Below are 27182 nucleotides of genomic sequence, written 5' to 3' on the forward strand. Positions count from 1 at the left end.
CAGTTTGCCACTAGGCAAACTCTGGAGGAAATGATTCTGATTCGAAGAAAAAAGTAGGTGGTCCATCATTATAATGCACCTGCCTGCCCCATCTCATACTGCCATATAAACAACATCAAAAATAAAAGAAAATACTATCTTCAGGTTATTTTGAAGGCTCCCGTGAAACTGTGAACAGAACATCTGGAGCAGAAAAGGACATAAAATTGTTTCACTTCAGCTTTCAACGCTCAGTTCTTTGATCACAGTCATCTTAAAAGTTTCCTGTGGAAAACATGCTACAGTTTGATGTATACGTTCTACATTTTTATATGAAGTTACTCTTACTGAACTACACACTAATGTCTGAAAGCAAACAACATGACTAAAAAGCTCAGATCAATCAGTTCTTTTAATGCAACCTAAATTAAGAATAGAGCTTGATCTGTTTGTTTCAAAATTTATACAGCACCTTCAGAATTAACTATGTTTCTGTCAAATTTTGTTACCCTACCTTAGTTCATGAAAGGATCTTTGAAATAGTTTCCATTTGACCTACATATCAGTTGCTTTTTTATCTTCTCACTTCCTATACATACTGTTCTACTGCATAAAAAATGCATCCCTACATTGCCATTGTGTCAATATCCTCTGATCAAAGAACAGCCCAAAATACAATACCAGTAGTTATTGAGAAACTAAACAATAAAAACAATGTTGCTTTTAATGTTCAGTGATATTTATGCATCTCTTCCATAGGTGAGAAGGTTAAGAGTTACTTAATTTATCGTTTTTAATCTCCTTTTTCTTTATATTCCCTCACATCCCACGTTTCTTCACAAGCCTCCTGGCAACATCCCCCAGGCAAAGGCTTCCTGGAGCAAATTCTCAAGTGGAGCAATGACATCTGTGCATCAGCTAAGGATCATTTTATTACACATACATTTCTGATCAAATGCAGTGTTGGCCTGTCTGCAGTGTCACTCCTTTTGCTCAGAAAAACTGCAACCCTTCCTTCAAAATAAAACAGTCATGCCAAAAGATCCTTAAATCAAAACAATTATATTCATCAACAAAATGCAAAATTTTCAGCATTAATGAATAGGCACCAGCTGCAGTTGCACAAATTATAAAATGCGTAGTCACCATGTTTAGATGCTCCAATAAAAATAGTTCCTCTCTGCTGCCATCTACAGATATATTTGAAATTGTTGCAAAATCTACTTTTCACTTCCAGATACGTATTAAGAATAGGATCTCGACATGGTTCACCCCAAACATCTAAACAATATTACCTCAACATATTAGAAGCTTCAGGCGAAGCTGAGCCCAAGTGACAGGTCGTCAAAAGGTCTTTAGGTGTTGCCACGGTGATTTAGATGTTGCCAAGTGATGCTCAATCCTGTGCAAAACCTTATCTGGGAATTAGGTGCTCATGTTCTTTGTCCAATGCATGGGAAGAGTAAAGTCTCACAGAGATGCCCCTCAGAAGCCAGATGAGCTGCCAAAAGTGAAAGGGAGATTCTAAATCTCATGGACATCTCAAACACTTTCGCTTGAGTCCCCAGAATATCTAGTGCTTACTGGTTGTAGCATTGCTATTTGATGCCTGCTTCAGACACCACATTGCCGGTTTCACAGCTGTGTGTTCTAACCAGGAGGTTGCAAAGTCAGTTTCCCTCTCTGCATAAAAATGAACCTCAGTAGACCGAAGTGGTACATTTGTAAAAGACTGACACCTCCAATGCACAGTGGAGACAGTGTAACTCAGGCTGCTCATCTATACTAAATGACTGCATGCCTGTTAAGTATAAAATACTATGCTTGCTTAGGGCCCAAAGTGAACGTCTTTTGACATGCAGTATCATGTATGAAAACAAGTACTAGCCTACAGGTTAGCATGCTCTTGCAGAGCATCTTCCCTCAGGGGTCTGACCCTACACCCCCTGCAAGCTGACTTTAAACCTCTTCAAATGCTACAGTAACTCAGCGTTTGGTTGTAAAACATGCTTCTTATTGCTACCAAAGCATGAGGAGAGAGCAACGCGCAATCCAGGGAGCGCTCCTGAAGCGCTACAGCCGCCGCGCACCTCAGCCCGCGCTGTGTGAGACAGGGGCGGGCCCGGCTGCGCGCTGCCGCCTGAGGCCGGGCCCAGCGGGACTCCGCGCTCCGCCCCGGCCTCTCCCCTCAGCACCCGGCCCGCGGGGGGGGAGCGCCGGGTGTGAGGGAGGCGCGGCGGGTGGAGCCGAAGCAGAACCTCTGTGCGCACCCCAGGACCCCGCTCGGCAGCGGCGCACCCTGACGCCGGAGAGTGAGGCTGAGCCCCCGCCCGCCCGCGGCTCAAACCGCCCTCCTGCGTGAGGGGGGAACTACCGCCTCCCAGCGCGCTGCTGCGCATGAGCCGCCGGGGGCCCTGTCCCAGGTTCTGGAGCGGGGCCGTGCTGGGGGTACCTCAGCCATGGCTGGTGCGGGTCCCCGCAGCGCGGCTATGGCCAGGCCAACCATCGTGCCCACGAGACTCAGAGTGACCGTGCCGGAGGCCTTCATGGTGCTCCACCTGAGGATGAGGGTGGTGGAAGAGCAAACCAGCGCGCTGGTGCGAGACCTGGAGGAGCTTGGCATCGATGGGCAGAGGTAGGCAGGAAGCAGGGTAAGATTTTCCCCTTGAGCAACCTGGTCTAGTGGAAGGTGCCCCTACGCATGGCAGGGGGTTGGAACTAGATGAGCTTTAAAGTCCCTTCCAACCCAAACCATTCTATGATTCTTGGAAAGCTCACACTTGGTTTTCCTCTTCTTGGTCCTCTTTGCACGCCTTTGCCATGCTTTGCTCGTCTCTCCATGAGGGAGCTGGTGCTGGCAGCATCAGCAAGAACAGGCTACAGCAATATTTCACTGGAAACCTTCCAGCTCTGTGAAACGTGGTTTCTAATCTAATCACATCTGTAACGCATACGCGCAATGTCAGGTAGGTTTGCATACAGTCAGTCTTTTCTCCTTTTCAGCCTTGATAATTTCCACTCAGAGACCTCAGAAACACCCGCTCATCACCCAGCCATTAGCCCTGTGCAGGCCAGGGTGGCATTTATGGGAGAAAATACACTGTGGAAGAACTGTGAGATGCTGGTGAATCGAATGTGTCGGTTAGAGAGTGTTGTACAGACACTGAAATCAAACATCTTCCAGCTGCAGGCAGAAAAGGAACTGAATTCCAAGCACACAGGTACTAAAAAGGGGGGGGTGGTGGGGTTTACTTCATTCTTCATTATCCCTACAACTGCTTTTTCTGTCAATTAAAGCTTTTTGCCTTTTCCTGTGCAGCCCAGTTGGAGCACTGCCTGAATGCACTCCACGAGGAGCATTTACAAGAAATGAGGACTGTACAGCAAGAAGCAATGAAGTTGCACCAACATCTGAGTGATGTGAAAGAGGCTGAAGAAAAGGCAAAAGAAGAAGTTCAGAGACTGAGTACTGCTCTGGAGATTACAGCTTCATCCAAGGTACAAGATTATGATCTTCTAATAGTTTCAAGCATGAACAGACTTGTTTTTAAGTACATTCATCTTTGACATAGTTAAACAGGATGTATATTCCAGCTGGAAAAGGGAATTTATGATATATTGTTGGTAGTAAGAGCAAGCACTTTTGATAATGAGAATCTGTGCTTCCATCAATTAAAAAAAAAATCACATAGGAAATCAAGAATAAAAATATTTGGGATTTGTAATTCTCTCATCTTTACGACTTCAGTTCATCCCATCCCAGCTTTTCTCAATAGCTTTTCTGTTTTTCCAGGAATTTCTCTGGTGTTTCAGTTTTACATGTCTGTTACTATCTCCCCTGAAGAGAACTTCAATGGAGTATGTTACTTAATCTCACTAATTGTATTAAAGAATGTGTTGCTTCTTAGCGCTCACACTCTTATACTCAGTGCTTTAGAACAGAGAACATGAGGCTGGAGATAGAAATCAAGTTCTAGCTGTTAGTATGGCAGTTGCGTTCTATAATACCCACTGCTTTTGCAATAGTTACAAACATGACAGGATAAAAATATCTGTTCCTTTCATCTTCTTTAGATGGATGCAGTAACTGCAGCTGAGGAACTGAGGAACGCAAAACAGAAGATTAACTGTAGACTTCAGGAGGTAAGTACAGGAGCAAGGAGCTCAGTAGGAGGCTAAATTTGCCTAATACTTCAAGATTTGAAGAAGATGATTCTTAAATAATATTCTGGGTACAATTTTGGAATGTGCACAACCCAAAGGAATCTGCCAGCCATGCTCATAACTAAATACCCAGACAGAACATCTTTCATATATGATCTTCAAGTATTTGTTCCATCTACTTAATTAGACCTGGGTCAGAAAGTGTTTATTTTTCTAGCTCACAGAACAGCTTTCCCAGGAGATCAGCTTGCGGGAGTCTCTGGAGGAATCCCATGCAACTGTGTTGTGTTACGTACAGGACATGGAAGCAATAGTAGAAGCAGAACGAAAGCAGGTTTGAGAAACTTTCAGTCTTTTGTGTCTGTTTTCATTTTCTCATCTGGGAGGAAGAGCAAGAACTTGGATGTTTTTCTTAGAAACTAGTTAAAATACTTTATAACTACAACATTTTCTACAGATGTTGATCAGAAGACATCATGTAGTCAAACTTCCTGCTCAAAATAGGAGTATCACAAACACTGGACTGAGGAATTAGTGGATTTGTTCAGCAGCACTGTTCAAAGACTGTGATTCCATGGCTGCTGTAGACATTTCTGGTAGTACTGCCATAATGTTCGAGTTAAGATTTTTTTTTCTAACATCCAATCTGAACACTTCAAGCTTAACTTTGGGACCACTGCCCCTTCCTTAAATCATTCAGTGCAACTGAAAAGAATTTGACTTCATAATCTTTGTAACTGTCACTCAGATTTGTGGGTCCTGCCTTAACCTCTTCTTCACCAGGCTGTACAAACCTCTTATAATTGAGGTACTGTTAAATAGAAAAATATTCTGTTGAGATCATAGACTTTCTTGGAATAAGAATGCCTTCTCCATCAACTGCCATAATGACAAAGCTATATTTTTGTTCTCAGCTGTCTTTGTATTATCTAGCTATTTTGGAGTGTGGGGAGGGGCAATAGTTCATAGTAGAAATGAACTGGCTTACACATAATTCACTTAATAACTCTGCATGCATATGCACACACCAGCCACATGCAGTCACTCTAACACTTCTGAATTCATAGCAACAGTTTAGTAAGGATAAAAGAAAGCAAATAGCAAAGTATCAAAACTTGAATAGCTGAGGTTTGTTGTTTGGGTTTTTATTTTTTGATGATCATCAAGGTCTCTTTGTTCCCAAAACATACAAAGTTCTGTTAGAAATTACCAGTTTGGGGTTTTTTTACCCTACGTGCCTTTTATCATCTTTGTGTTCTTCTACAGCAGAAGTGGAAAGATGATGGAGACCTTATTGAACCATATGAATTATATACATCATGTGAGAAACAAAGGCTTAGTTTCATTAATCTGTCACTTGCTGATGGGTATAGTTGACCATGTTGCATTCACCTTCAATAGCTTGTTCTTTTCTGTAATCTTAATTGTGCAAACTGTTAGATTCTGCCTGTCATGTAAAGATGATTATAAGCACACATACACTGTGTTACATATAGAAATACATAGAGTTACTTGCCATAAATGTCTTCTGCATAAGACTGGGATGAGCAGAGAGGAGAAGCTGACCAGGCTATATCTCTTCCACTTAGATTAACTTTTCAGCCTCTGAAATCTGGTTAGGTTTGCCTGACTGAATTCTGCATCTTAAAGAATAATATGTAATATCATTGCAGGTACAGATACTACAGGAGGATTGCCAAGACTTGTGTAAAGATGTCCAGCTAGCCCGAGTGAGGCTGCAAGAGGAGGAGAAAAGAACTGCACAGCTGGAGCAACAGTGCACACAACTGAGAGCTGAGCTGGGTATGACTTGTGGATTCTTGTCACATCCTTTTAGCCCTTCTCTGACTGCTTCCACAGTGAGAAGAAACAAGCACCAGACCTGTTACCTGAAGAAACTTCTGAGTGAGCCCTTGATTCCCTCCCTACCCTGCTCATGCTGAATTGTCTTTTGTTGTCTTCCTATTTTTCCAGTATGTTATACAGCACAGCAGAGTAAGAGGCTAGCTATAATAGGCAGGTTGATTCAAATTCCAACTAAAATTGCTTCTGGGTTTAGATCTGCGTGGTTTAGCAGGGATCTGATCTAACTACTGTTCTTTATCAATGCACAGAAATGTTGTATATGGGCTGTGGGTTATAGTTGGCACAAATCAGTTTCTTACACACTTGACAACTGAATAAGAGCTGTAGTGTTATTTGACTTGCTGAAGCAATCACAGAAGTGGTATGTGGAGGAGGCTGGCATGATGGCATGCTTAATTTAAAAATAAATTACAATTACTCTATGGAATCAATTTTTCAAAGTAGTTTTGCTGAAATACTGAAGTTGTCAAGGAAAGTACTAAAAAACAACATATTTGTAGCAGTCTTACCTGTTTGTGGCATATTCAGTAACTCAGCTAAACTCAAACTTTAAATCAAAATGTCACCTTTTAAAATTACCAAAGAGATAACAAAGTCTGCTCTGACATTCTTTTCTATTTTTAGACTCCAGGAACTGTATCATTTCCCAGCTTGGTGAAGAAACAAAAGTAAGTTGTAAACAAGTATTGGTGAGGAAAATAGCTAAATAAAGATCAGAACAGCCTATGTGAGGCCTTTCAAATGTACCATATTCAAAGGCAGAGTTTTTATGTAGACAAACGCCAAGTGAAGGTCTTATTTTATTGTTTTACCAGTTTGGGGCTGCTCTACTTGCTTTTTGAAAGATTTAACTTTCATATTCTACTGAAACATCAAAACCGTGATACGAATGCCTGCCTTGGAAAGCTAGAACTGGCCCTGAAACACAGTTGTGGTAGCACAAGTACTGCATATAAAGGAGATAGATAGGCTGGTGATTAATACTACAGAAAAAGTCAGAACCTTGGTCAACTGGGTACTGAATGGGCGAGGAGGTATGCTTACTGCCTATGTAGGGAGTGTGGCTGCTGTCTGAAGTCTTCTCTGAAAGAGGAAGTTTCAGTAAGATGAGGTAAAAGTTCCGCTGAGCCATGGAGTCTCACAATGCTGGCAAAGGATTCCTTAATTTGTGAATTGTACCACTTCTGGCAGGGAAATCTTTTAAGCTCAGAAGCGTTGAGATTAATTATACTGGAGACTGAGAAGTTTGAGCTCAGAAGGATATGAAGTCACCCTCAACTTTCAAAGCTAAGTTAGAGCAGGTAGCACTTTGGTTGTTATTTCATAGTTTGGAAAGAGGCTTGTCTTATATGAGCCATGCCCAGTGCTTGCAAGAACACATAGCAATGTGACAATAGCTTAAGGAAATAGGCAAGTACAAACCAAAGATTTGGTATTTGTGAAGTGTCTGGCTAAATGACATTTAAATTTTTTTCTTAGTGTTCTGTTTTACTGCCCTTTAGAATGCACAGCTGTCCTTAAGCAAAGAACGCAAGGAGAACCTGCAACTTCAGTCTAAAATGACCACCTTGCAAGAGACAGCAGAGAAAGTACAGGTAATGAGAATAGTTACTCTTGTTTATAAGATGGAAATAAAGTATAACAAAACAAGTGATTACAGTGAGAAATGATTATATGTTAATGGGAAGCCTCAAATGCAGGTGAGGAGACAAAAATGTAATGCCTTCTGGTAATGCAGGCTAATTCAATCACTAGCCTAGGTAACTGTTCCAGATTTCCTAGCCTTAAGGCTGGAAAATGTTCTTCCCAATACTTATTTTGAATCAGGTATTTTTGAAAGTGTCTGCTTCAGGGGCCAAGCCATGTAGGATTACTGCTGCTCCCTCTTCTATCTACCCTTGAAGTAGTACATTTATATTCCTTTGCACCTTTAGGTTCTACAGGAGTATGTTTCTATTAATGAGTCAAATATGGAGTACCTGGTTGACTAAACTTTCCTCTGCCTCTTGGGGAAAAAGGTTCAATTTTATCCTTATCTGTAGATAACCAACTATGAAATTAGTAGGGGTCTGTTTTCAATTTTTGTCTTCTTTGCCTTAGAAACGTTACTTTTTTCTGAACTTCAAAACTAGTAAGTGATTATGCTTGATGGGTAGTTTAAACTATGTTCTCTTTCTTCCACATTACTGTAAACTTCTAACACCTTGGAATAAGCCTTCCATAAATAGGGACTACCTGAACAAATGTTTTGGAGACTTTTATCTAAAATAGATTCTTCCACATCCACAAGAGATTTTTCAAAAGTTTCTGACAGGCTCCTATGCAGAAAAAAAGCCCCAACCCCCTGAAAACATTTTTGTCATCCTCCTCCTCCTCCTTCTATCTAACCAGGTCCTTAATGACCGCTTAAGCCAGCAATGCTCAGAGCTCAGCACCACACTCCAAAGTGTTGCCATGGAGAATGCTAAACTCATTTCAGACCATCAGACTGTGCTTAAGGTACGAGCCTAATATTAAAGTCCAAGAAAGTTTGTAGCTCAGATGTTAGACAAAAGACTAATTCCTAATACCGATAATCTTTGGGAATACAGTAAAATACTTCACATACAGCAATGGAAGTTCTATAAAGTGTTAGTGTCCTTCTTTGCAAAGATTTATTTTCAGTACAGAAAAAAGAGGTTATATGTGTTTGCCTGTTAAATCTTCCTTAGCATTGTGATGTAAGGACCCTATCAGTAGCTAAGCGTTTCTTAGGGTCTCCAACAAACACAACTGCTCGTTACATCTAACATTGTAAAAGCACTGGTAGCACAGTGTCACTAAGCTTTTATTCAACCCTTCTGGAACCAGTCAAGTTCCTTACAGAAGGGGAGAGAGTGTAAATGTGATAATACTAGCTACAGAAATATCCTGTAACAACCAGTAAGAAAGGGGAACATACAAATTAATGGGTATTTTAAGTACTTTAAAAGCAAAAGCGAAGTGGAAGTAATAAGGATCTGAGATTAAATATATATATATATATAAAAGCTAGGTAAGGTGAACTCAGCTTTGACACCCTATTCAAGCAGCAGCACACCACAATATGCAGAACTTACTTATGTTGCAGGAGCTCAATGACAAATGAACAGATTTGTAAATTAATTACTCGTCCTTCATCGTTCTGATGTTGGTGTTATTGCCTGGGTCATTTTTCCCCTTTAGGCAGAACAAGACAAGACTCATAAGCTGCAAGAGCAAGACTTGCTTCTGAATGCTGCCCATGCCAACATTCTTGGAGAGCTGCAGAGTGTGCAGCATGAGAGGTCTCAGCTTCAAAGAGAGCTGTGAGGAGTTTTCTTGTCTGCAACCTCTTTCCCCCCTTCCTCCATTGTATTCTCACTACCTTGATTTCTGCTTCTCTAGCATTTGTCACTTGTTAACACAGAAAGGCCAGTTTGGTATTTAATATGAAGACCATCTTCTGTCCTTCTATTGTGCTAGAACTCCAGCTTGGCTATTTTTTCTTTCTTTAGGGAGGCCTTGCGTGCAGAGCATGGCAAATATAGGCGGAAGGCAAGCCTTGCTGAGAAGGCAGCAGCCACACAGAGAGAGCTTCTGGAACGTACTGTTGCTAGACTGCAAGATGAACTTGAGACAGCTTTGCAAGACAAAAGATCTCTGCTGGCAGAAAAGGAAGATATTCAACAGGAGGTACAGAAAACTTACTTGAAGGCTGCTTTCAGACCCACACCACTAGGGTTCTTACTGACATACCAGTTTTGCTTTCAAAATTACTATTTTTTGCTGTTGCAATAGCCAGTGTGACACATTCTCCCAGCTATGCTTGCATTTTGACTTGTAATGTCTCCTCTCAGAAGCATGAAAAGGGAGAGAAGACAGGGCAGCACTGCAGATACTATTTCTGAACTTTGGACCCGACTTAAAACCTTCAGATCAACTGTTCTGAAGATGTGTAGTATTTCTATGAATCTGGATGTTTTCAGGTGACAATAATTTCACATTTCTTTTGACAGATAAGGACAAGAGCAAATGAAACAGTACAGGAAAGGAATAAACTGGAAGTACTAAAAACAGAGAATGAGGTATCTTGCAATATATTTGGCTGTTCTTTAGTGCTGTCTCTCTCAAGTTTTCCTTTCATTTTGCCTAATCTCTCAACTCAATTATTTCTAAATATGGTTATGGTGAATATATATATTTCTAAATATGGTTATAGTGAATATATATTCACTGTAACTATATTGTTCACTTTGCTGTTTGATATTTTTCTTGTCTCTATGGATGTGTCCTTTGGAGCAGCAACCTTACTGCTATCTGCACAAGGCCCTATTTGTAGTACTAAGCTTGTTATGCTATTATGGCAACTGATAAATAATTTTCAGCTTCTAGTAGCTGTTTATCTATGTAAACTTTGTAAACATAGTTTACCTATGTAAACTATGTAAACTTTACCTATGTAAGCTTCCTTACATATGCATAGCCTGGAAAAGGAAAGGTAGAGTTTGTGGTATGAATGAGAAATTCCTTAGTGTTGTGACTGAAGTTAGTATGATTCTTTCACTGTTGTAGAATTGCTTTCTAAAATGGGAGAGACTATATCTAACCCATTCGTAGTGCTAGGGTTTTGTGATATTGTGACTGTGGAAATCTTGAAGGGGTATGATTAGTGTTGGATTTTCTTGTTTGTAGCTAGAAATTACTTCAATGAAATTCACTTTGCAAACACTAGAGCAAGAGAACAAGAGGCTATTGAATCGCCTGGCTGCACTGGTACACGAGCAGGTAAGCCACTAATGAAGTGGGTAACTGATGACCTGATGGAGAAGTAACTGTAGGAGGAATCAAGATGTTCTTTGAAGTATCTGTATTTTTTGGAGAGTGGCTGATGAAATTAAGGAATCAAAAAAGGGAAAAAAATGAAAACAAAAGAATATCTCAAATGTTACTCCATCTTTTTAGATGTCTGTGTGGGATGAGCTAAGAGGACTCTATAGAGCTTCAGGTATTGGAGATTTAGGTCTGTCATTAAAATCCTGACTCCATTCCATCTTCTAGTACAGGCATACAGCTTGTACATCTGTACATATATATTCAGCTTATGTACACTGGGAAGGTATTAACAACAATTTTATGCCCTTTGTGGACAAATCTGCACTAGGGATATCATTCCTCTTTTTAACTTGTTCCCATTCCATTATTTCTCATTACTCTCAGTCACCCAGATCAGGATACTTGACTGGTTCCAGAAGGGTTGAATAAAAGCTTAGTGATACTGTGCTACCAGTGCTTTTACAATGTTAGATGTAACGAGCAGTTGTGTTTGTTGGAGACCCTAAGAAACGCTTAGCTACTAATAGGGTCCTTACATCACAATGCTAAAGAAGATTTAACTGCAACACCTTTTGAATGTTTGTTATTTGATAAAGTCACATTTCTGCAGTAGTTAGTCTATAACATATGTATATCTTCTTTCTGTTTAACATAGAACTCCTTTGGCAGTCATCAGTTACAGAATATGAATCAACAGAGCATTCAGAACCTTTAAAAGTAGCTTATTATTATTTCAGTCTTTACTAAGTTATTTTCATTCTGTACATGCTTTCTCATTCTTCTAGTTATTACTGCTTCTCTGTTTCCTGTTGTCAAAGGTTTCTTTCATCTCTCCGTTTTTGTCACCTCTGCTCTAGGACAGTGGCCTTCTTGTGGCCATCTGGAAGGTTGTACCAATTTGAGCAGCTCTTCCTAAAGATTAAGCTGTCTTGTAGAAATTAATGCCATTTGTATTACTTATTTTTTAATATCTGTTTTAGTGGTTCACCTAATTGAGAATTTGTACCTGAAGCAACAGATGAAAATTGAAATACTCAGAGAGAAACAAGACACTGAGTACTTTTTTTGTTGCTTTTTGCCTTGTTTTTCCTATGGAATGGTGATGTCTGCCATTGCTTTCCTCAGTATGCCCAGCAGCAGGTGCAACAAGTGCTGGCAGAGCTGACTGACAGCAAGAATAAACTGACCTGTGACAAAGGAAAACTTCAGGTACATCTCAGCATCCTATTTGTCAGCTCAAAAGTGAAACAACCTAAGATAAGGTTGCTTAATCTTAGCTCTTTGGTAATTAATTTGGAGGGAAGTGCTTATTGATCTTCTCTACTTAATTTGTGTACTGTCAAGCACATATACTGAGAGTTCTGTATCAAAGTCATCTTCAATCCTGCTCATACTGCCTTATAGGGTGACAAAATGCTGTTAATGTAGCATCTCTATGATTTGTGATTATTAACTTGCTTAATGTGTGAAAAAAGTAGGATGGCTAAGAACCATTTCTTATTTCCATGTTCAGAAGCATTCCATACTCCTGGCACTGCTGCAAGCATGCAGGTTATGTATAGAAGAACCTTTTAATAAAACTCTAATAGATGACTGATTTTCCCTGCTCCTTTTCCTAATGATTTCATGTACTGCAGGTGGCAAGCCTGCAGCACCAGCTGGAAGCAGCAAAGGATGATAGCAGTAAGGCAACAGCCATGCTGGAGCATGCATTAGCGTCTCATAACAAGATGAAAGCAGCTCTGGGTGTAGTACAAGCTGAGCTGGCACAGAAGGACACTGAAATCAACAACCTCAGAAGAGATAAGTAAGTGAAACTAATACTGTTTCTGTGATCTATCAATCAGCAGTGTGGTGAAGACTTACAGTTGAAGAGTGGCATCTTCTCCATGGCTCTGGCTAATAAGCTATACAACAGATCTGGGAAGTTTCCTTTCTCCTTTCCTACAACACTGAAACGTACTTAGTACCAGTAAACCAAGTACGCCAAGTGCTTGTAGCTAACTCTGCAAGGTTGGCAGGCCTTGTGCATCCTGTGAAAAGTAGGTAAAAACCAATTTAACTTCAGTGACAGGCAGAACTTAATACGGTTAAGGTAGAGAACCAAACTGTGGCACGGTCACCTCTTCAGAGGAGATGTGCCCAAATTGACTTAATGCATGATTTTATAATCCAATTTCCATTTTCAGGAGCCAGACTCAACAGAAAATACAGATGTTGGAAAGAGAATTGAAACATTGCCAAGCCAAAGCGGTTGCCATGGGAAGGCAGCACTGCAGCCAGGTAGAGACCACATCTTTCCATAGTAACAGCCACTGCTGCATTTTTGGTGTTGAGCCAAGTACCTTTTCTTTTTCTGAATACAATATGGTGTGACAGAGTCATGTGAATCAAGGCAAAAATATTCTATTCACTTTGGGCTGTGGAACAGGAAAATTGTTATCCCAGTGTTGAAGGAGGCAAATATCTCCTCTAAAGAAAGATTCCTTGGCACAGGTGAAGGTTTTACAATCTGCAGCTGGATACACAATATGAACAGATATTTTGGAAGTTTATTACGCTTATTTTTTTTCTTATTAGAATGGAGGAGGAAAGAGTCCAAGGAATTGCTGTCATCTCTCCTCATAATACTTGGTATCAGAAAGATTACTTCACAACCCAAACACAGTCACTACTGGCAAAGAACACTTTTTTCCAAGAAAGTCATGCCTATATGACAAGTTGTTCAGATCCTTCTGACTAAGCCAGTCAGTGGATTGGCATTGTAAGGATTTCCATCTGGATGCCTGTCCTTAAGATGTGTGTAATCAGACAGTTGGTGAATACACTGTTACTTCCTCGAAGTTGATAGTGACTGGAAAAGGAAAAAAAAGGGTCCTTTCTAAGCTTTTTCATATGGGTAAGTATAAATCTGATTTGTTGTTACTGCACAGGTGGAACCGCTTTGTAAAGCACTAGAAACAGCTAGAACAGACAACAAGAAACTTGTTCTTTGTTTGGAAGAAGTTTTGCAGGTCAGTAACACCCTGCAGAGCAAGCTGATCCAAACTCAATGTGAACTGAAATGTAAAGAAACTGAGAATCAGCAGCTGGTGATCTGCAGGTAAGAGCAAATCCATAATACTACACTTGAGGAGAAACAACACACTAACATCAGAGCTTTACAGCTTTACTCATCCATCAATATCAGCACTGACTGTATATTGAGCCAGCAACATCATAAAGATAGGTTCAGGCAGAGCTATAGAAATGGGCTCTTTCATTCATTCCCATAATGACTCTTTGACCTACTCTGCTATACTGAGGAACTGCTTACCAGGGTCATTATGGCACTTTTCCACACAGCTTTTCCCTGAGGATAGCAGATACCACTTCCACTTTTGAAGTGGCCTGCAGTAGCTTTAGCAAGGAGAGCACAGAATAGCTGTTTAAATTCCCCACCCAAAATTGAATGTCTGTAAGTAAAACCTCAAACCTAAATGTAGATGCAGTCTGAGTTTCCTCATTATCCTTTGTCTAAACAGGCTTAGCAATTTTCTGAAGGAAGGTAAGTTCTCCTTGCATAGGTATTGTGAACTTCCTTTTAAATAAATGGAATATGAAATAGGAGAAAACACGTTCCAATCTTTAAACAACAGTGATGCAGAAAGTATATCCAAAAGTATTTACAATTTAATTGTCTTTCCTGTTCTTGTGTTTAAAAGATAAAGCAAACATAAACGCGAATAACTGAATTTGTTTCTGCTCTTTAAAGGGAACAGTTAATGGAAAAAGACGAGACAGAGGAAAAGATGTGTGCTGCACACTTAGAGTCTTTGAAGAAGCAGTTTCAAACTGAACAAGAGGCTTCCAGGAAAGCTACCTGTCACAAATCTGCTGAGGTGAGAATGGATAGAGATTAAAAGACTTCAGTGACAATTTTCCAACAGACCAAGAGCAGCTCATGACAAGTATTTGTCTCCTTTTCCGTTCATCATGGAGTTGTCTATCACTTTTATACAAAAACTAGAATTTTGTCCTGTGGGGGACAGGCATTTTAGTGGTCATCTGCAGCAATATCTGTACTCTCTTCACTGTTTCAAGTACCACTCTATGCCCCCCAAAACTATATACTTCACTGTACACAAGACCTAAACATTGATATCAGTCATGTCAGTGACTTCAAGAGGATAATCTGGGGTTGTATACCAATCTCCAGGGATAAAATACTGGTTTGGAAATCTGCTTTGTTTCTTGGGGGCTGGATCACAAGCATAACCTTTACTTGTGCCAAGGCTGGATCAGAGCTCAACATAACCTTAATATTATTCAAATCCCAGCATTCATTTTTCCCTTTGTTAAAAGGGTATTAAAGAAAAGTCAAAACACCAGGTGCTGTAGCATGCTTCAGATACAACAAATTAGTTGGGTGTGCTGCTTATTAGTTGTTGTATGTAATAAACTAATTCTTCAGTTAATGTGAACTCACTTTTTCCCCTTTCCCCTAGATAAAGAAATCTCTTGAATCTTCCAAACTGCCTGAATTTTCCTGTGCTAACAGGGAGCTGCAGCTGAAAGTAACAGAGCTGGAAAAGTCTTTTTCCAGTTATAGGAAAAAGCTAAAAAGTCAAAGAGCTCAAGTTAGACAATGCCTAGCTTGTAAAGCTAATGCAGAAAGGATAAAGGTATGCACATATTTTTCAATAAAGGCAAATGTCCTAGTTGAGAAGTCCTTCTTTCTCCTACTGAATAGGACTGCTGTTGATCCTTTGCAGTGGAGCTGGACTTGAAAATAAAACTAACTTTGGACTCCAATTCTGAACAGAAGATTAATAGTTTGATAGCACAGTAATAGTGTGGCTTCTCCCGTCATCCCTCCACACCCATATCAAATTTGATGCCATACAGTCCCATCCCCCTACTAGATTTTTATAGTAGCATTTGTCCTCTTTATTATATTGTCAGGTAAAGTGATAACAGCATGAAAAAGTGGTGACACCCATGGAAGCATTTTTGTGCCAAATCTATGGGCTTGTAGAAGAGGTGGTACAAAGAGTTTATGAACTCAGTCAAAAGATACTCCTATAAATCTTACTGTGTCTGCTCCAGAAAGCCCAAGTTACAACTTAACATACATTCACTATATATCTGACTCTAGAGGGAGACAGTTTTAGGGGGGTTTATATGACAGAACTCTAAGCTATTTACAGTTGGAGAGTCCTTCCCTTACATTACAATTTTTATTTGTGCCATGAAAAGATTGCATATAAATTAATGTTACTTCTTTTTCTACTCAGGAACTGGAAAAAACAGTCAAACATCTGAAGAAATATAAAGAGGAAACAGAAAAGAAACTGAAGGAAGCTAGCATAGACTCAGAACAGGTGAGACTAGTTAGCATTAGAGTAATAATTCACTGGAAGTAACAAGATATTATTTCAGCACATGCACCAAGTTACCCTTTCAATCTCAGATATAGGTCTCTGGTGAAGAGTGAAGTGCATCCATGGCCTTTTCAACTAAGTGACATCTATCATACTTTAAAAAAAAAATCAACCAACCAACCAACCAACACCAACCCCAAACCAATCAAAAAAACCCCTTTAGTTTTGTTTTGATCTTTTCTGTGAATCACTTCTATTTCGTGGGGCTTGTAAGAAGAGCTTTTATCCCATACAGCCTCTTGTTTTTATCAGGCTTAGGAAATCTGCATTAACCAACCAAACAGAAGTGTTGTGGCCAAGTAAATTGCCCCACTCAGCTGCTCTTGTGTCACTCTACATGTGACATCATGAAAAACCACATTTCATACAACCACCCACCCCAAGAAGTCATTTGTCCTTGCATCACCTTATCCTTGCACTACTGTACCATAATAGCCAAATTATTATAACTTGCATGGGTTACTGTAGTAGTTTGGGGTGAAAATCTAGGGGTTTAGATGTTTTATAGGGTATTAAGCAGCATAAAGTATAATAAACGGAATAAAGGTGCCCCAGCCTGAGGTCTAACATGCTGCTTATCAACCCAAGTACTGTTCTGTGATAGAAAGAGACCTTAATAGCAAGAGAGTATTTTTATAGCATTCAAAGTTAGTCTTCCCTCATCATTCTCAGGAATTTGTGGTAGTCAACATCCAATTTCCCCCTGCTTCTTCCCAAAGCCTCTCTGGTTTATGCTGTGTTAGAGACCAAGGTTGACTTCACTGCCCTCCCTAAGAGAGGTGCAACTTCGTAGTGAGGACCTCTCTGATACTGCTTTTCACAGCAATGGAAGAAGGCATCACAGAGAGCTCCTACCCCTATGTACAGGAGAAAGATTGGATAAGAAAAATTGTGAAACAAAGCATATGCTGATCTTGCCTGTTCTTGCACAGAACTCAAGAACTGGAGCACAGCATGCACTGACTGTTCTCTCTGCAGTTCTAATTACACTGTCTTGCCTAGATCACAAGTAGCCTAAAAGCAGCTCACCGTTGGTTCAAATCTAAGTTTGACTACCTGCAGCTAGAAGCTGTGAAAAAACACCAGCCAAGGAACCCCGAAGACAGCAGCTCCAACAAGGAGGTAAAGCAGGCAAGCACATTTGGTTCAAAGGGGGAAGCAAACAAAATAAGCAGGGTATTTGGTAGCTCCTTATCAGTCAGGATTACAGTTTCCTAAATTTCCTTTTGTAGTTCCTTACACAGGGGTGGAAAACAGACCCCTCTTCTAGTTTAGCTTGTTTCCTCCGTTCTTCCCAAAGGACATACTGAAGCAGCAAGGAGTATTACAGGTACAAGACAGCTTAAAGGGACTGCTTCTATGCTTAGGAAAGTTCTATTGCCCGTTTTGTTGATGCGCATTAACCAAATACTTGTCTGAAAGCTAACAGCTAGTAGATTTCTTTCTCTGCATTCACCTCTGTTTCACTGGTTTTCCTTCCCCTCATCCACGCCTTTTACAGATACCTTTTCAAAAGCCACGCTTACCTTGTTTGTGTAGATTCCTCAGCCTTCTCCATAACTGATAGTTCTTATAGAGGTGTGTAATTAGCTTTTTAGAGATGTATGTATGAAACTGCTGAAACTTTAGTCTCTTCTTTAGTAAGGACAGAGATTCCCCAAACAGTCACCAGCTTCATAAAACACGGCATCTTTTCCCAGGAGAAAAGGCAAGAAGAGCATCCCACTCACACCTCCCTGGACAGCACAGCGAGACCCAACACCTCCAGCTCAGCACCAGGAAGGCCATGTGAGCTGGGCAGGAAATGAGCAAACTTGTCTGGGTGATTCCCAACCCAGCAAGAACATGAGCTGCCACCAGAAAACTCCCAACCAGCACCCAGGTGCTGGAGGAATTGGGAACTTTAGTTGATCTCACATAATTAGATAGGTCTGTAGCACTGAGAAGGTATTGCAGATAAAAGGTGCTCACAGGGCACCATATATAGGGGACTTAGGATTGCTTGTTTAAGTCATAAACTCTGATTTGAATTAAATCATACCTCTCACCTGGTCTTTTTGACTCAGGTTCTTTGCACTGTGGGGCTGATGTAACTACCATTTATAGCAAAACAATTACTCTTTGAATGTTGATATGCTGCATCTTTCCTTTCATCTCTTTTCTTTAACCAGCTGTAAACTAAGGCCTGGCAGGTGCTATCAAAACAAATCTCAGACTGGTTTGCAGAGGGTTTATGTGAATGCCCAAAGACCAAGTCATGTGCCTGTGGCTGGATGCTGACGTGACTGGGACAGGGTGGAACTGGCAGGACTGGCTGCTTCTAATGGCAGATGATACCTGGGTCATGAGAGAACACAAGCCTTGGGCTATTTTATGAGCATAAAAGGAACACATTAGGTGTGTGATGTTATACCACACATCATCTTACTGTCATAAGAATTAGTGGAATTTGTTCAACCTATCCTACTGTGGAACAGCACACTGGGGAAGGAGTAGTTGAAGCAGCTGACTTACATCATAATATGTTGAAGATGATTGTAACATGGACAGTTTTCATACTTGTTTGATGAAGGATCAGCTCATCTTCATCTCAGCTTACTCTTCCACGCGGTTCACTACAACCTAGCTTTAATACAGATGTTGCTGCATGCTGATCTGCTTCAACAGAGCTGTTCACAAGCTCCTCTGTGATCAGTGGTACTATTTATTTCTGTAAGGTCTATACATGTTATTTGCAATACTTTTGTGGGGTGGGAAGTCTCACATACAGCTGGAGGCCACACTGGAATTAGCTCATTCTGCTCCTCCAGAAATTTGGACCTGAACTCTAACTTACAGGATAGGACCCTAATTCACTGTGACCTCAATCTCTTCTTGAAGCAAATGGCTGTTCTAAGGAACGAGGGGTGGCTGAGCACACTATTGAAGCTAATGTACATCTGAGCTTCACTAAAATGTGCTGCTTAAAAGCAGGCCTATGCAATATGGCTTTTGGTTTGTCCCAGCCAAGCTGGTTCCTTCAGAAGTCAAATGGCATCTGTGCCACACTTGCTCCGTAAAGCTGCTTAGGTGACTTAGCATAAGCCATACCTCTCTACCTCCACCGCACCCTCAGTTTTGCTTGCTTTGCAGCGTAATCACAGCTGAAAAACAGTCTTCTCAAGCAGCACTTGCCATTTGACACTCATGTTTACATTGAATGCTTAAGCAGGTTGCTTAACGAGGGACAAATGAGTGTGACCTTTGCCTGTGTGAAAGGACAAAGCACATGGCAGCTGTGTTTGTATGAACTGCATGTTGGCAGGGCAACAGCAACAGCCACCTCTCTGTTTTCCTTCTCTGCGAGTTTTTTACCAATATAAGGAGTACCTAGAGGGCTGCTACTTCACCCCTTCCCTGTTCCAGAATCCCCTGCTCTCTCTAGGGCTGTGCATCTGTAGTTACTTTGATTACTGATGTGCAAAGTTTGATTATATGGCTATGGCCATTAAACTTGGGATTTATATTTGCATAGTGCCAGTCTATTCCAGGTTCAACACCTCCTGTTGCTTCTTCTAAGCCTGTTTGGGGTTTAGGGTGGAAAGCAGTAAGATAGGGTGTAGCTGTGAAGGATTACCGTATCCCAGTACCTTTTATCTTTAGCACTACCGTAAGTTTTGGCTGTGTCTGCTTTAGCAATGGGTCACCTGCAGAATGAAAGAGCTGGTCCAGATGTCCAGGATGTGTTTTGGATTGGGTTTTCCTTTGGATTTGCTCTGGTGTGATCCTGCTGACTGAATGCTCACTAGCAACCAGAGCACTTCTGGAAGCCATCCTCTAACTTGCTTTCATTTGAAAGGAATCTAGTCTGTCTGCTCAGACCCTGCTCTGCGGTGTGAACCACAGCAACCACAGCATGGTGAGTGGCAGCTCACCCATTGGAAATATCAGAAGTACACAACAGACAAGATCTTGTTATTTTCTTTAAACACAGTCATTTCAACAAAGCTGTAGTATAATCTAACAACACTTCTGCCACCTGCAGGGTCAGTAATTGAGCTCTACATGGCTAGCCTGTCCCCAGGCTTGGTAGCTGCTAAGCCTCTCAGTTACAGTAATATCTGCAGTATTTAAAAATGAGTTTTCTAAGCAGCAAAAAGGTTGCTTGTTCTTTTTCTTCCTGTCAAGCTGTGGCCTTCAGCAAATGGGGAGGGCAAACAGCTTTCTACACTTGGCAATGCTGGTACTGACCACGTGCTAGACGAGCATAAGCATCTTCTGTATCCATCTCGTGTTCTGTGCTTTGCTTTTGCTTAAGCTGGTCAGTTCACATGGGCTGCGCTTGTTTAAACTTACTTTTACTGGGGAGCTCACATTCCCACAGTGTCAGTTTTTGCCTCATGCTTTGCCTCAAGTCTTGTCTAATCTGTTACTGCTGCACCACTACAATATAACATTTGTAATACTGTGTAAAAATGAAATCTAAGTCAAAGACTGTTCATCTCACAACCATAAATGCAAGTTGGATATAGCTAAGGAAAAAAAAAAAATCTAAGTTCTATCTTCATATATAGGTGTGGGGGTTTCTTCCCACAAGCATTTGAGGAAGATTTAGATAACTGGCATTGAGACAAGTAGCATCTCTTCCTTCTAGATGCTCAAAATTGTTTAGCTCGTCCTTTCGGAACACTATTTGCTAGCAATATGAATTTTCCAGGCCATATTGACTGGGTTTCATTAAATGCAAGTGGGCTGAAAGGAAACAGCAGTTACCCGTGGTCCCGTGAGTAACTAGAGTTACTTCTTGCCTTGGGAGGCAACAGCACGGCTTGTTTTCTGTTCAGCAAACTGCCTTGCTGAAAAATACTATTCAGCCTTATTTTGCTCTAGCACATAACATATATTCATTTCTATATACTCCTTCTATTTATGGTGAAGCTTAATTTGCTGGATTGGAAGCAATATGCTTCCACCATCATGTTTTCTGACTGTTGAACTGTCAGAAATAATTAAAACCCCAGATCATTTGCAATGTATGTTAAATAAGAAGCTACATGATACTATTATATTAATTTTTGCTCTATTCAGTAGGTTCTGTCTTTGCTAAATGAGTAAACATTATCATTATCCTCAGAATTTTTATTAACACGTTCAGAACAACAACAAAGGTCACACTGATTTCAGTAAATAGAAATCAAGCTTCTTCAAATAGAAGAGCTGCTGGGAATACGAACTCCTAGAAAATTCTGAAGAGCTGAAGTAGTGAGTTCTGCATCCTCTGCGGATTAGTACGAGCCCACTGCTTCTGTATTATAGTAATTTAATGCTGCACATTAAAAACCCCTCATCACCAGTGATCAGGGCTTCTTGAACCACCTCACTGGTAACTAGTTGTAATATTGCACATCATAAATTTACCCTAAAAAAAAAAACCCAAAACAACAAGCTGCACTGGGCTTCAGTTTGATTCTATATACAAGACTGGGATTACAAAGCAGCGCATCACAGGAGAAGAGCTAATAACAGACAGACTTGAGCATGTCAGTTTCCACCCATATGTGATACAGTTCAGATGCTGGAAGTAGAAGCAGTCCACTAAGCCATATATGGCCAAGTCCTGCCTCTGACCACCCATAGGAAAAGTTGTACATAAACCCATTTCCCTGGCACTGCATAATGCAAAGGTTAATACAGAGAGTATCAGTTCCACCTGCCACAAACCTCATCATACAACTGCGTAGGTATACATCAGCTTCCGAGCCATTCTGATATTTCCACTGCTCTGATAAATAAGTGACAAGTTAAAGGCAGCATCTCTTCTCAAGTCTGTCTGATCAGTCTCTATTCCCTGTAAAAAAAAAGATGGAAAGAAGTTATCTATATGCAAAAATAATATAAAACTTGAAACATGAGTAACAATTACAGTGGAAACAAATCACATATTCATGGTTTATATATAGGCTTTTAGCCACACAGGAACAAAAGTAGTAGCATTCTTGTGCCCTCCCTCTTTAACGAGTTGCCACATGTTGCTAATCACAGAGTTACATAATTACATACTCAGGAGATCAGCTGTAAATTAGAAAGCCAGCTCACAAACCAGGAAAGTACTATCTTAATTTGTCTTGGCATGCAAAGGAGTTGTTTCTCCAACCAGCATGTGAATACTGCCTGTATCTTCCACAAGATGCTGCTTTGAACTCCAGCACTAACACCCATGTTCCTCACTTTACCAACCCTTCCCATCTTCTAAACACACTTGCAATTTTACTACCTCCCGATGCCAAAGCTAGGCAAAAACTTCCTCCCGGACCAGACTTGTAAACGTATGACACATCAATTAGGATGTTGTAATACAAGTCAGAGCAAAACCATGGCTCAGAGGCATTTAGGCATTCTTAATAATTGGTCATACTGCTCCAGCATGCTCTTTTATAGCATGGGCAAGTAGATACAACTTCCAGATACAATTTATTGCTTGCAATATATACATGAAGTTCAGCTACTTATTCAGGTGAAGTTGTGTAGCGACCCTTTATGCTGCTACTTCATTCAGTCTGTTAGTAAATCCTTCAAAATTCGTAAACCTGTGAAATTAACAAATGCTTAAATATACTACCAGGTGACAATAAGATTTGGGCTTCCAATGACAAAGAATTACAACACAAATTAAAAGAAACTCAATGACCCAGATCTTATGTACCTATTTTAACTATGGCTGATAAATGACTAACATTGACCTGACTTTATTCTCTGTACCTAACTCACAAAGAAACAGTACCTCTAAGGCGAGGGGAGGAAGTTCAAGCGCCTTCTGGTAATAGTGGATTGCCAGGTGCAGTAATCCCAGCTGGTGAAGGCCACGGCCAAGGTTGTAGAATGACTCTTGACATGGTCCACGCAGGTCCAAGTACCGGTGAAGGAAGGAGAATCCCTGTACACATATCATGCACATTTGTGAATGTGTCCTTTAACAAGATGACAGCAAAGAATGCTGGAGAAGAGGTGTTTAAGTATATCTACTTAAACTTCTGATCTGTGCTTCCCCACAAAACCACAGGCAAGTTGATGGCAATAAATAAGTCGCATTTGATTCCTGAGACTATAAGCCCTGTGCTCTGTCAGTCTCACTGCCTTTGGCCACAATGGGTAGATCTCTTTAAGAAATTGAGCACACAGTCAATGAGTATAGTGACTTATGGCACTACTTTCCTAAATGTATGTATGTAGGTATGTGTTTACGTGCTATACACGCAGGTAAGACTGGTTCATGTTCAGAAGAGCCAACCACCTTAAAAACAATTGGGTTTAGTTTAGAGTAGCTGAGGACCTGCAGCTTTTGTCAAAATCAGCGCAAGCTACAGTTTTTCAGCAGTTTCAGAAGTCATGAGAGCTCAGAATCCTCACTGTATTCTGCTGACTCCGAGCTCAGTGGCCACAGGAATTAAAAAGCATCTCAAGTTAATGAAAATACTTGGTGGAGAGTAGAGGAAATTACTTTCAAAATTTTGGGAATAATCAGCCCGGGATTTGTAACTGGATCTGGCGGATGAAAGGAAAATGTGAAGAAGGAAGCTGAAAAACTGAGGGCAGCCTAAACTGGAGTTCACAACATCTTTAAGAAGAGAGTTGGGAGAGGCACCTAAAAGGGGGAAGAGAAAACGAAGATGGGGAAAGAAACCCAAACCAACACACTTTCTGAGTCTGTAAAGTTTGCTCCAACAACGCAGTTTGTGAGACATGTCTATGAAGGGCATGGGGCATGGATTCTACCCTATAGGAGTTCTTCAGAGCAAGGCAGGGCAAGAACAGTTTGGAAGACAATCCAAACTACATCCATCAACACTGAAATCAGTAATATTTTCACAAACAGCTGGCAGCTGCCAACGCCTGTGTGGGTAATCACTGTATACGCACAGTAGAACAAGCTACATTTAACGAAGAGGAGAGGAGATTCAGATGGGTGTAACTATAGTTCAAAAGCATGTTCATATAGCACGTGTGTTCACGTTTCACCACTTCCCTCTTTTGAAATACGATTTTAATTAGGAAAAGTTACTTAAACAGAGTTGTTGTAGCCATAACTGTCTGCAAGATACAAGGAGAGGAAACACTGTAGGTAAAAATCATCACAATAACTCACCTGTACTAGAAGAGCATGCCTTTTCAACACATACTTCTGAGAAGCCATGTGGATGAAAGTCAACCCAATACAAAGACTGTACAGAGGTTCATCCGGGTTTGCACGAAAGGCTTGCACATACTGTCCTAAAAGCAAAGAACTGAATCAAGATGTTTGTTGTGAAAATCATTCCTGAGCAATTTAAGAGCAAGAAAGAAAATCTTCACATTAGAAGTGTGAACTAAGAAGAGAGAGAGTTTAATATACCTACAGCAAAGTACACAGGGAAAGACATGAAAGAAAAATTTGTATTTTCAGCACTCCTTGGATTCTGAAGGAAGAATGCTGACTGTGATGTAAAAGTAAGCAGAAAACAGTCCAACACAGAAAGCAAACATAGTCCTTGCTGGGATTTATATCCTGGAGGCCACGCATCTTAAATGTGTGAAGGGCTTCACTGCAAGCAGTAGGTTTACTTCAAAGGCCTGCTTACATGTCCAACCACCTTTATTCGCTCTTCAAATTGGTCTGTTTCTGCCCTTCATCATTATCATTAGACTTCAGTTATCTTTGCAAGTTGCAATGTGTGCTGAAACTGAAACATGCCAGCTTAATTTTTATTATCAAAACTCCTAGCGATGCTTTGTGTACAGAATATTAAAGCACCAGTCTAACACTGTAAAGCCACCTATAATTTTCTGATATATGAAAAAAAGGAATTTAATAAATCTTTCTCAGAAAAAAAACATTTACTTGATATATTTGTTAGTATTAGAACATTAATGCTATTACCAAGAGCATGCTTGAAACTGCCAGACACAAACGCATTATGCCCATTCAGGACACACAGTGCATGGTTATCAGGGTTTTTCAGCATCAAGCGGAGACAAAAGCGATGGTGCCGGACATCCTGAGACTGCATAGTAACCTGATTGAAGATGTTCCACAGCTGAGGTTTATTGACATTTTCCATCACCATGATTCTAGAGAATAAAAATACAAGAAATTAACAGATGCTATGTAGCAAATGCTGTATCTGCAATAAAAACTTCAACAATTCAGGGAAGATAACAAAGCAGAGACACTCAAAGAGCAAATCAGAGACTGAGGCAAAGTTGAGAGAGACAGACAAAAGCAGTGGTTGTGTCCAAATCACCCACCCTGCTGCATGATGCATTTTTTGGAATCAGAAGCTGTCAGAAATCTCCTTTAGTTTCAATAACCTTATCTCTTTTAGCACAAGCTGAACAGCATCGGCCAGCCTCCTTCAGCAATATTTTCAGCAGTATGACTACAGCCTCAGCGGAGGCAATTCCAGAAGAGTTTGCTCCACCTTCTTTGTACCCACCTGATATAGTTGTATGCTTTTCTGAAGTTCTTGTCCAGAATTGCAGCAGAGAGCCCAAAGTATTCCAGCTCCTTGCGCTTTTGTCTATCATCATAAAAGGAGTAATATTCCAGGGAGGAATCCACTAGAAGCTCTGCCTCCTTGTAGCGGGAGAGGTCACACAAGGCATATATAGCCTTCAGGAGGAGGTTCCACCAGTCATCTTTTGTCAGAACACTCGTGAGAACAGCAAAAATTGCTAAAAATATCCAAGTGAGGAAAATTAAACCAAGAGTGCTAAAGTCTTAAGAAAAAGGTGAATATGTTAAACTGATCTTCTCAAAAACATCTCAGCATTAACAGGTAAAATAAAGATAAAATATTTACTCTTTCCAGTTTAAGTGCAGTCTGTAGAATGCCAGCAAAAAAGCAGTCAAAACTTGGGAACAAACAGCAGGAAATACACAGAGTTCAAGCTGTAAACATACTACATGAATGCATTAAAGTTATTCCTCCCAATCTACCAAATGATGTTTAAGAATGTGTAGTCTGGCTCAACCAAGCCTTGGACAGGTAAAAAACCCCACACCACTTTGAAAACATGTATTTCTGTTGTGTTCTAGATTTGGATGTATACTTGCACTGAGGAGAATACTGGACCATAAAAACCTCTAGAGGTCCTTCTCAACCTGATTTAGTCTGAAATGTTATTATTCTTCTCTGAATAGAGATTGTTCCCTTAAATCGTATTATCTTCATTTTTGCTACCTTCTTTGCCTAGAAATAAAGCGACGTTAACATGAACTGAGTGGATTTAGCATGCAAAATAGCAATGTCTATTGCATTTTTCAGGACTGAGGAGTTCACCTTTTTGTTTTAAATAAACATTTATTACCTTTTGCATCGCAATTTGCTGTCTCTTGGTCGTCATTGTCAGAAATTTTATCTCTTGACACCTTAATAAGATAGAGGTGTCTCTCTCCAGACTTGGAACTAGATATCAAACACACCTGAGCTCTGCTCATTGCTACCTAGAAACAAAATTAAGGGCAGCATTTCGGATTACAGTAATACATCTTATGAGAAAGGCAGCTTTATGGCCAATCCATCCTACTCATGTTGCAGGCAAAAACAGCCTGCAACTTAGAAACCCCACAACAGAGCAATATCATGAGAGAGAACATTCCCAAGAGTATTATGTCTGCATTGTCTCATGCTCCAGTGCAAACCAGGCTATGCAAAAGAAAGATACAAACTCTTTAAATGACTTGAAAGACTGCTCCTGGGATTGGAACATCCCTGTATAGATTGAAATCAAACTGTCTGCATAGAAGCATAACAAGAACAATGCCTTTCTGTATCACTTTCAGCAATATGTGGATAGTCAGCTACTCAACTAGTGTAATACAACAGTAATGGCTCTGACCAGACAGATAAAATTGAGGTCTAAATACTTCCTTCCCTCCCTATTGATAAACAAACAAACCCC

The 27182-nt window shown here is 40.4% G+C and overlaps 3 protein-coding genes across 10 annotated transcripts in view; 1 reads left to right on the forward strand and 2 right to left on the reverse strand.

Moving 5' to 3' along the window:
* HECW2 (HECT, C2 and WW domain containing E3 ubiquitin protein ligase 2) overlaps positions 1 to 1341 on the reverse strand; it is a 207321-nt gene extending 205980 nt beyond the window's left edge. The window contains 1 exon segment of the mRNA XM_030486106.1: positions 1275 to 1341. The gene's annotated coding sequence lies outside the window, so the exon portion shown is untranslated.
* The window catches only part of GTF3C3 (general transcription factor IIIC subunit 3), a 113561-nt gene that overhangs the window by 72038 nt on the left and 14341 nt on the right, over positions 1 to 27182 (reverse strand). For 4 of the 6 annotated variants that reach the window (XM_030486100.1, XM_030486096.1, XM_030486101.2 and 1 more), the window contains exons 14-19: positions 26589 to 26724; positions 25715 to 25952; positions 25159 to 25349; positions 24388 to 24512; positions 23026 to 23178; positions 20210 to 22092 (exon numbers count right to left, since the gene is read on the reverse strand). In XM_030486100.1, the coding sequence (XP_030341960.1) occupies positions 21970 to 22092; positions 23026 to 23178; positions 24388 to 24512; positions 25159 to 25349; positions 25715 to 25952; positions 26589 to 26724 (966 nt within the window). In that variant the 3' untranslated portion in view covers positions 20210 to 21969. Of the gene's footprint in view, positions 1 to 1398; positions 1481 to 20209; positions 22093 to 23025; positions 23179 to 24387; positions 24513 to 25158; positions 25350 to 25714; positions 25953 to 26588; positions 26725 to 27182 lie in introns of those variants that run through there. The other 2 variants (XM_030486097.1, XM_030486098.1) reach the window with 2 other exon arrangements.
* CCDC150 (coiled-coil domain containing 150) lies at positions 2150 to 18312 on the forward strand. 3 transcript variants are annotated; one of them, XM_030486105.1, is made up of 22 exons: positions 2199 to 2614; positions 2983 to 3200; positions 3277 to 3477; positions 4054 to 4122; positions 4361 to 4477; positions 5817 to 5946; positions 6634 to 6677; positions 7512 to 7604; positions 8401 to 8508; positions 9214 to 9335; positions 9525 to 9702; positions 10026 to 10094; positions 10702 to 10794; positions 11968 to 12051; positions 12480 to 12649; positions 13032 to 13125; positions 13776 to 13945; positions 14597 to 14723; positions 15330 to 15506; positions 16119 to 16205; positions 17268 to 17387; positions 17966 to 18312. In XM_030486105.1, the coding sequence occupies exons 3-22, from the start codon at positions 3349 to 3351 to the stop codon at positions 18071 to 18073; spliced, it is 2289 nt and encodes a 762-aa protein (XP_030341965.1). In that variant the 5' UTR covers positions 2199 to 2614; positions 2983 to 3200; positions 3277 to 3348; the 3' UTR covers positions 18074 to 18312. The 3 variants fall into 3 exon arrangements, with proteins under 3 accessions (XP_030341964.1, XP_030341965.1, XP_030341963.1); XM_030486103.1 differs by having other exon boundaries at positions 2234 to 2614; positions 3299 to 3477; XM_030486104.1 differs by lacking the exon at positions 8401 to 8508 and having other exon boundaries at positions 2150 to 2614; positions 3299 to 3477.

Source organism: Strigops habroptila, chromosome 5 (assembly GCF_004027225.2).
Source record: "Strigops habroptila isolate Jane chromosome 5, bStrHab1.2.pri, whole genome shotgun sequence".
In the NCBI taxonomy this organism is placed as follows: Eukaryota; Metazoa; Chordata; class Aves; order Psittaciformes; family Psittacidae; genus Strigops; species Strigops habroptila.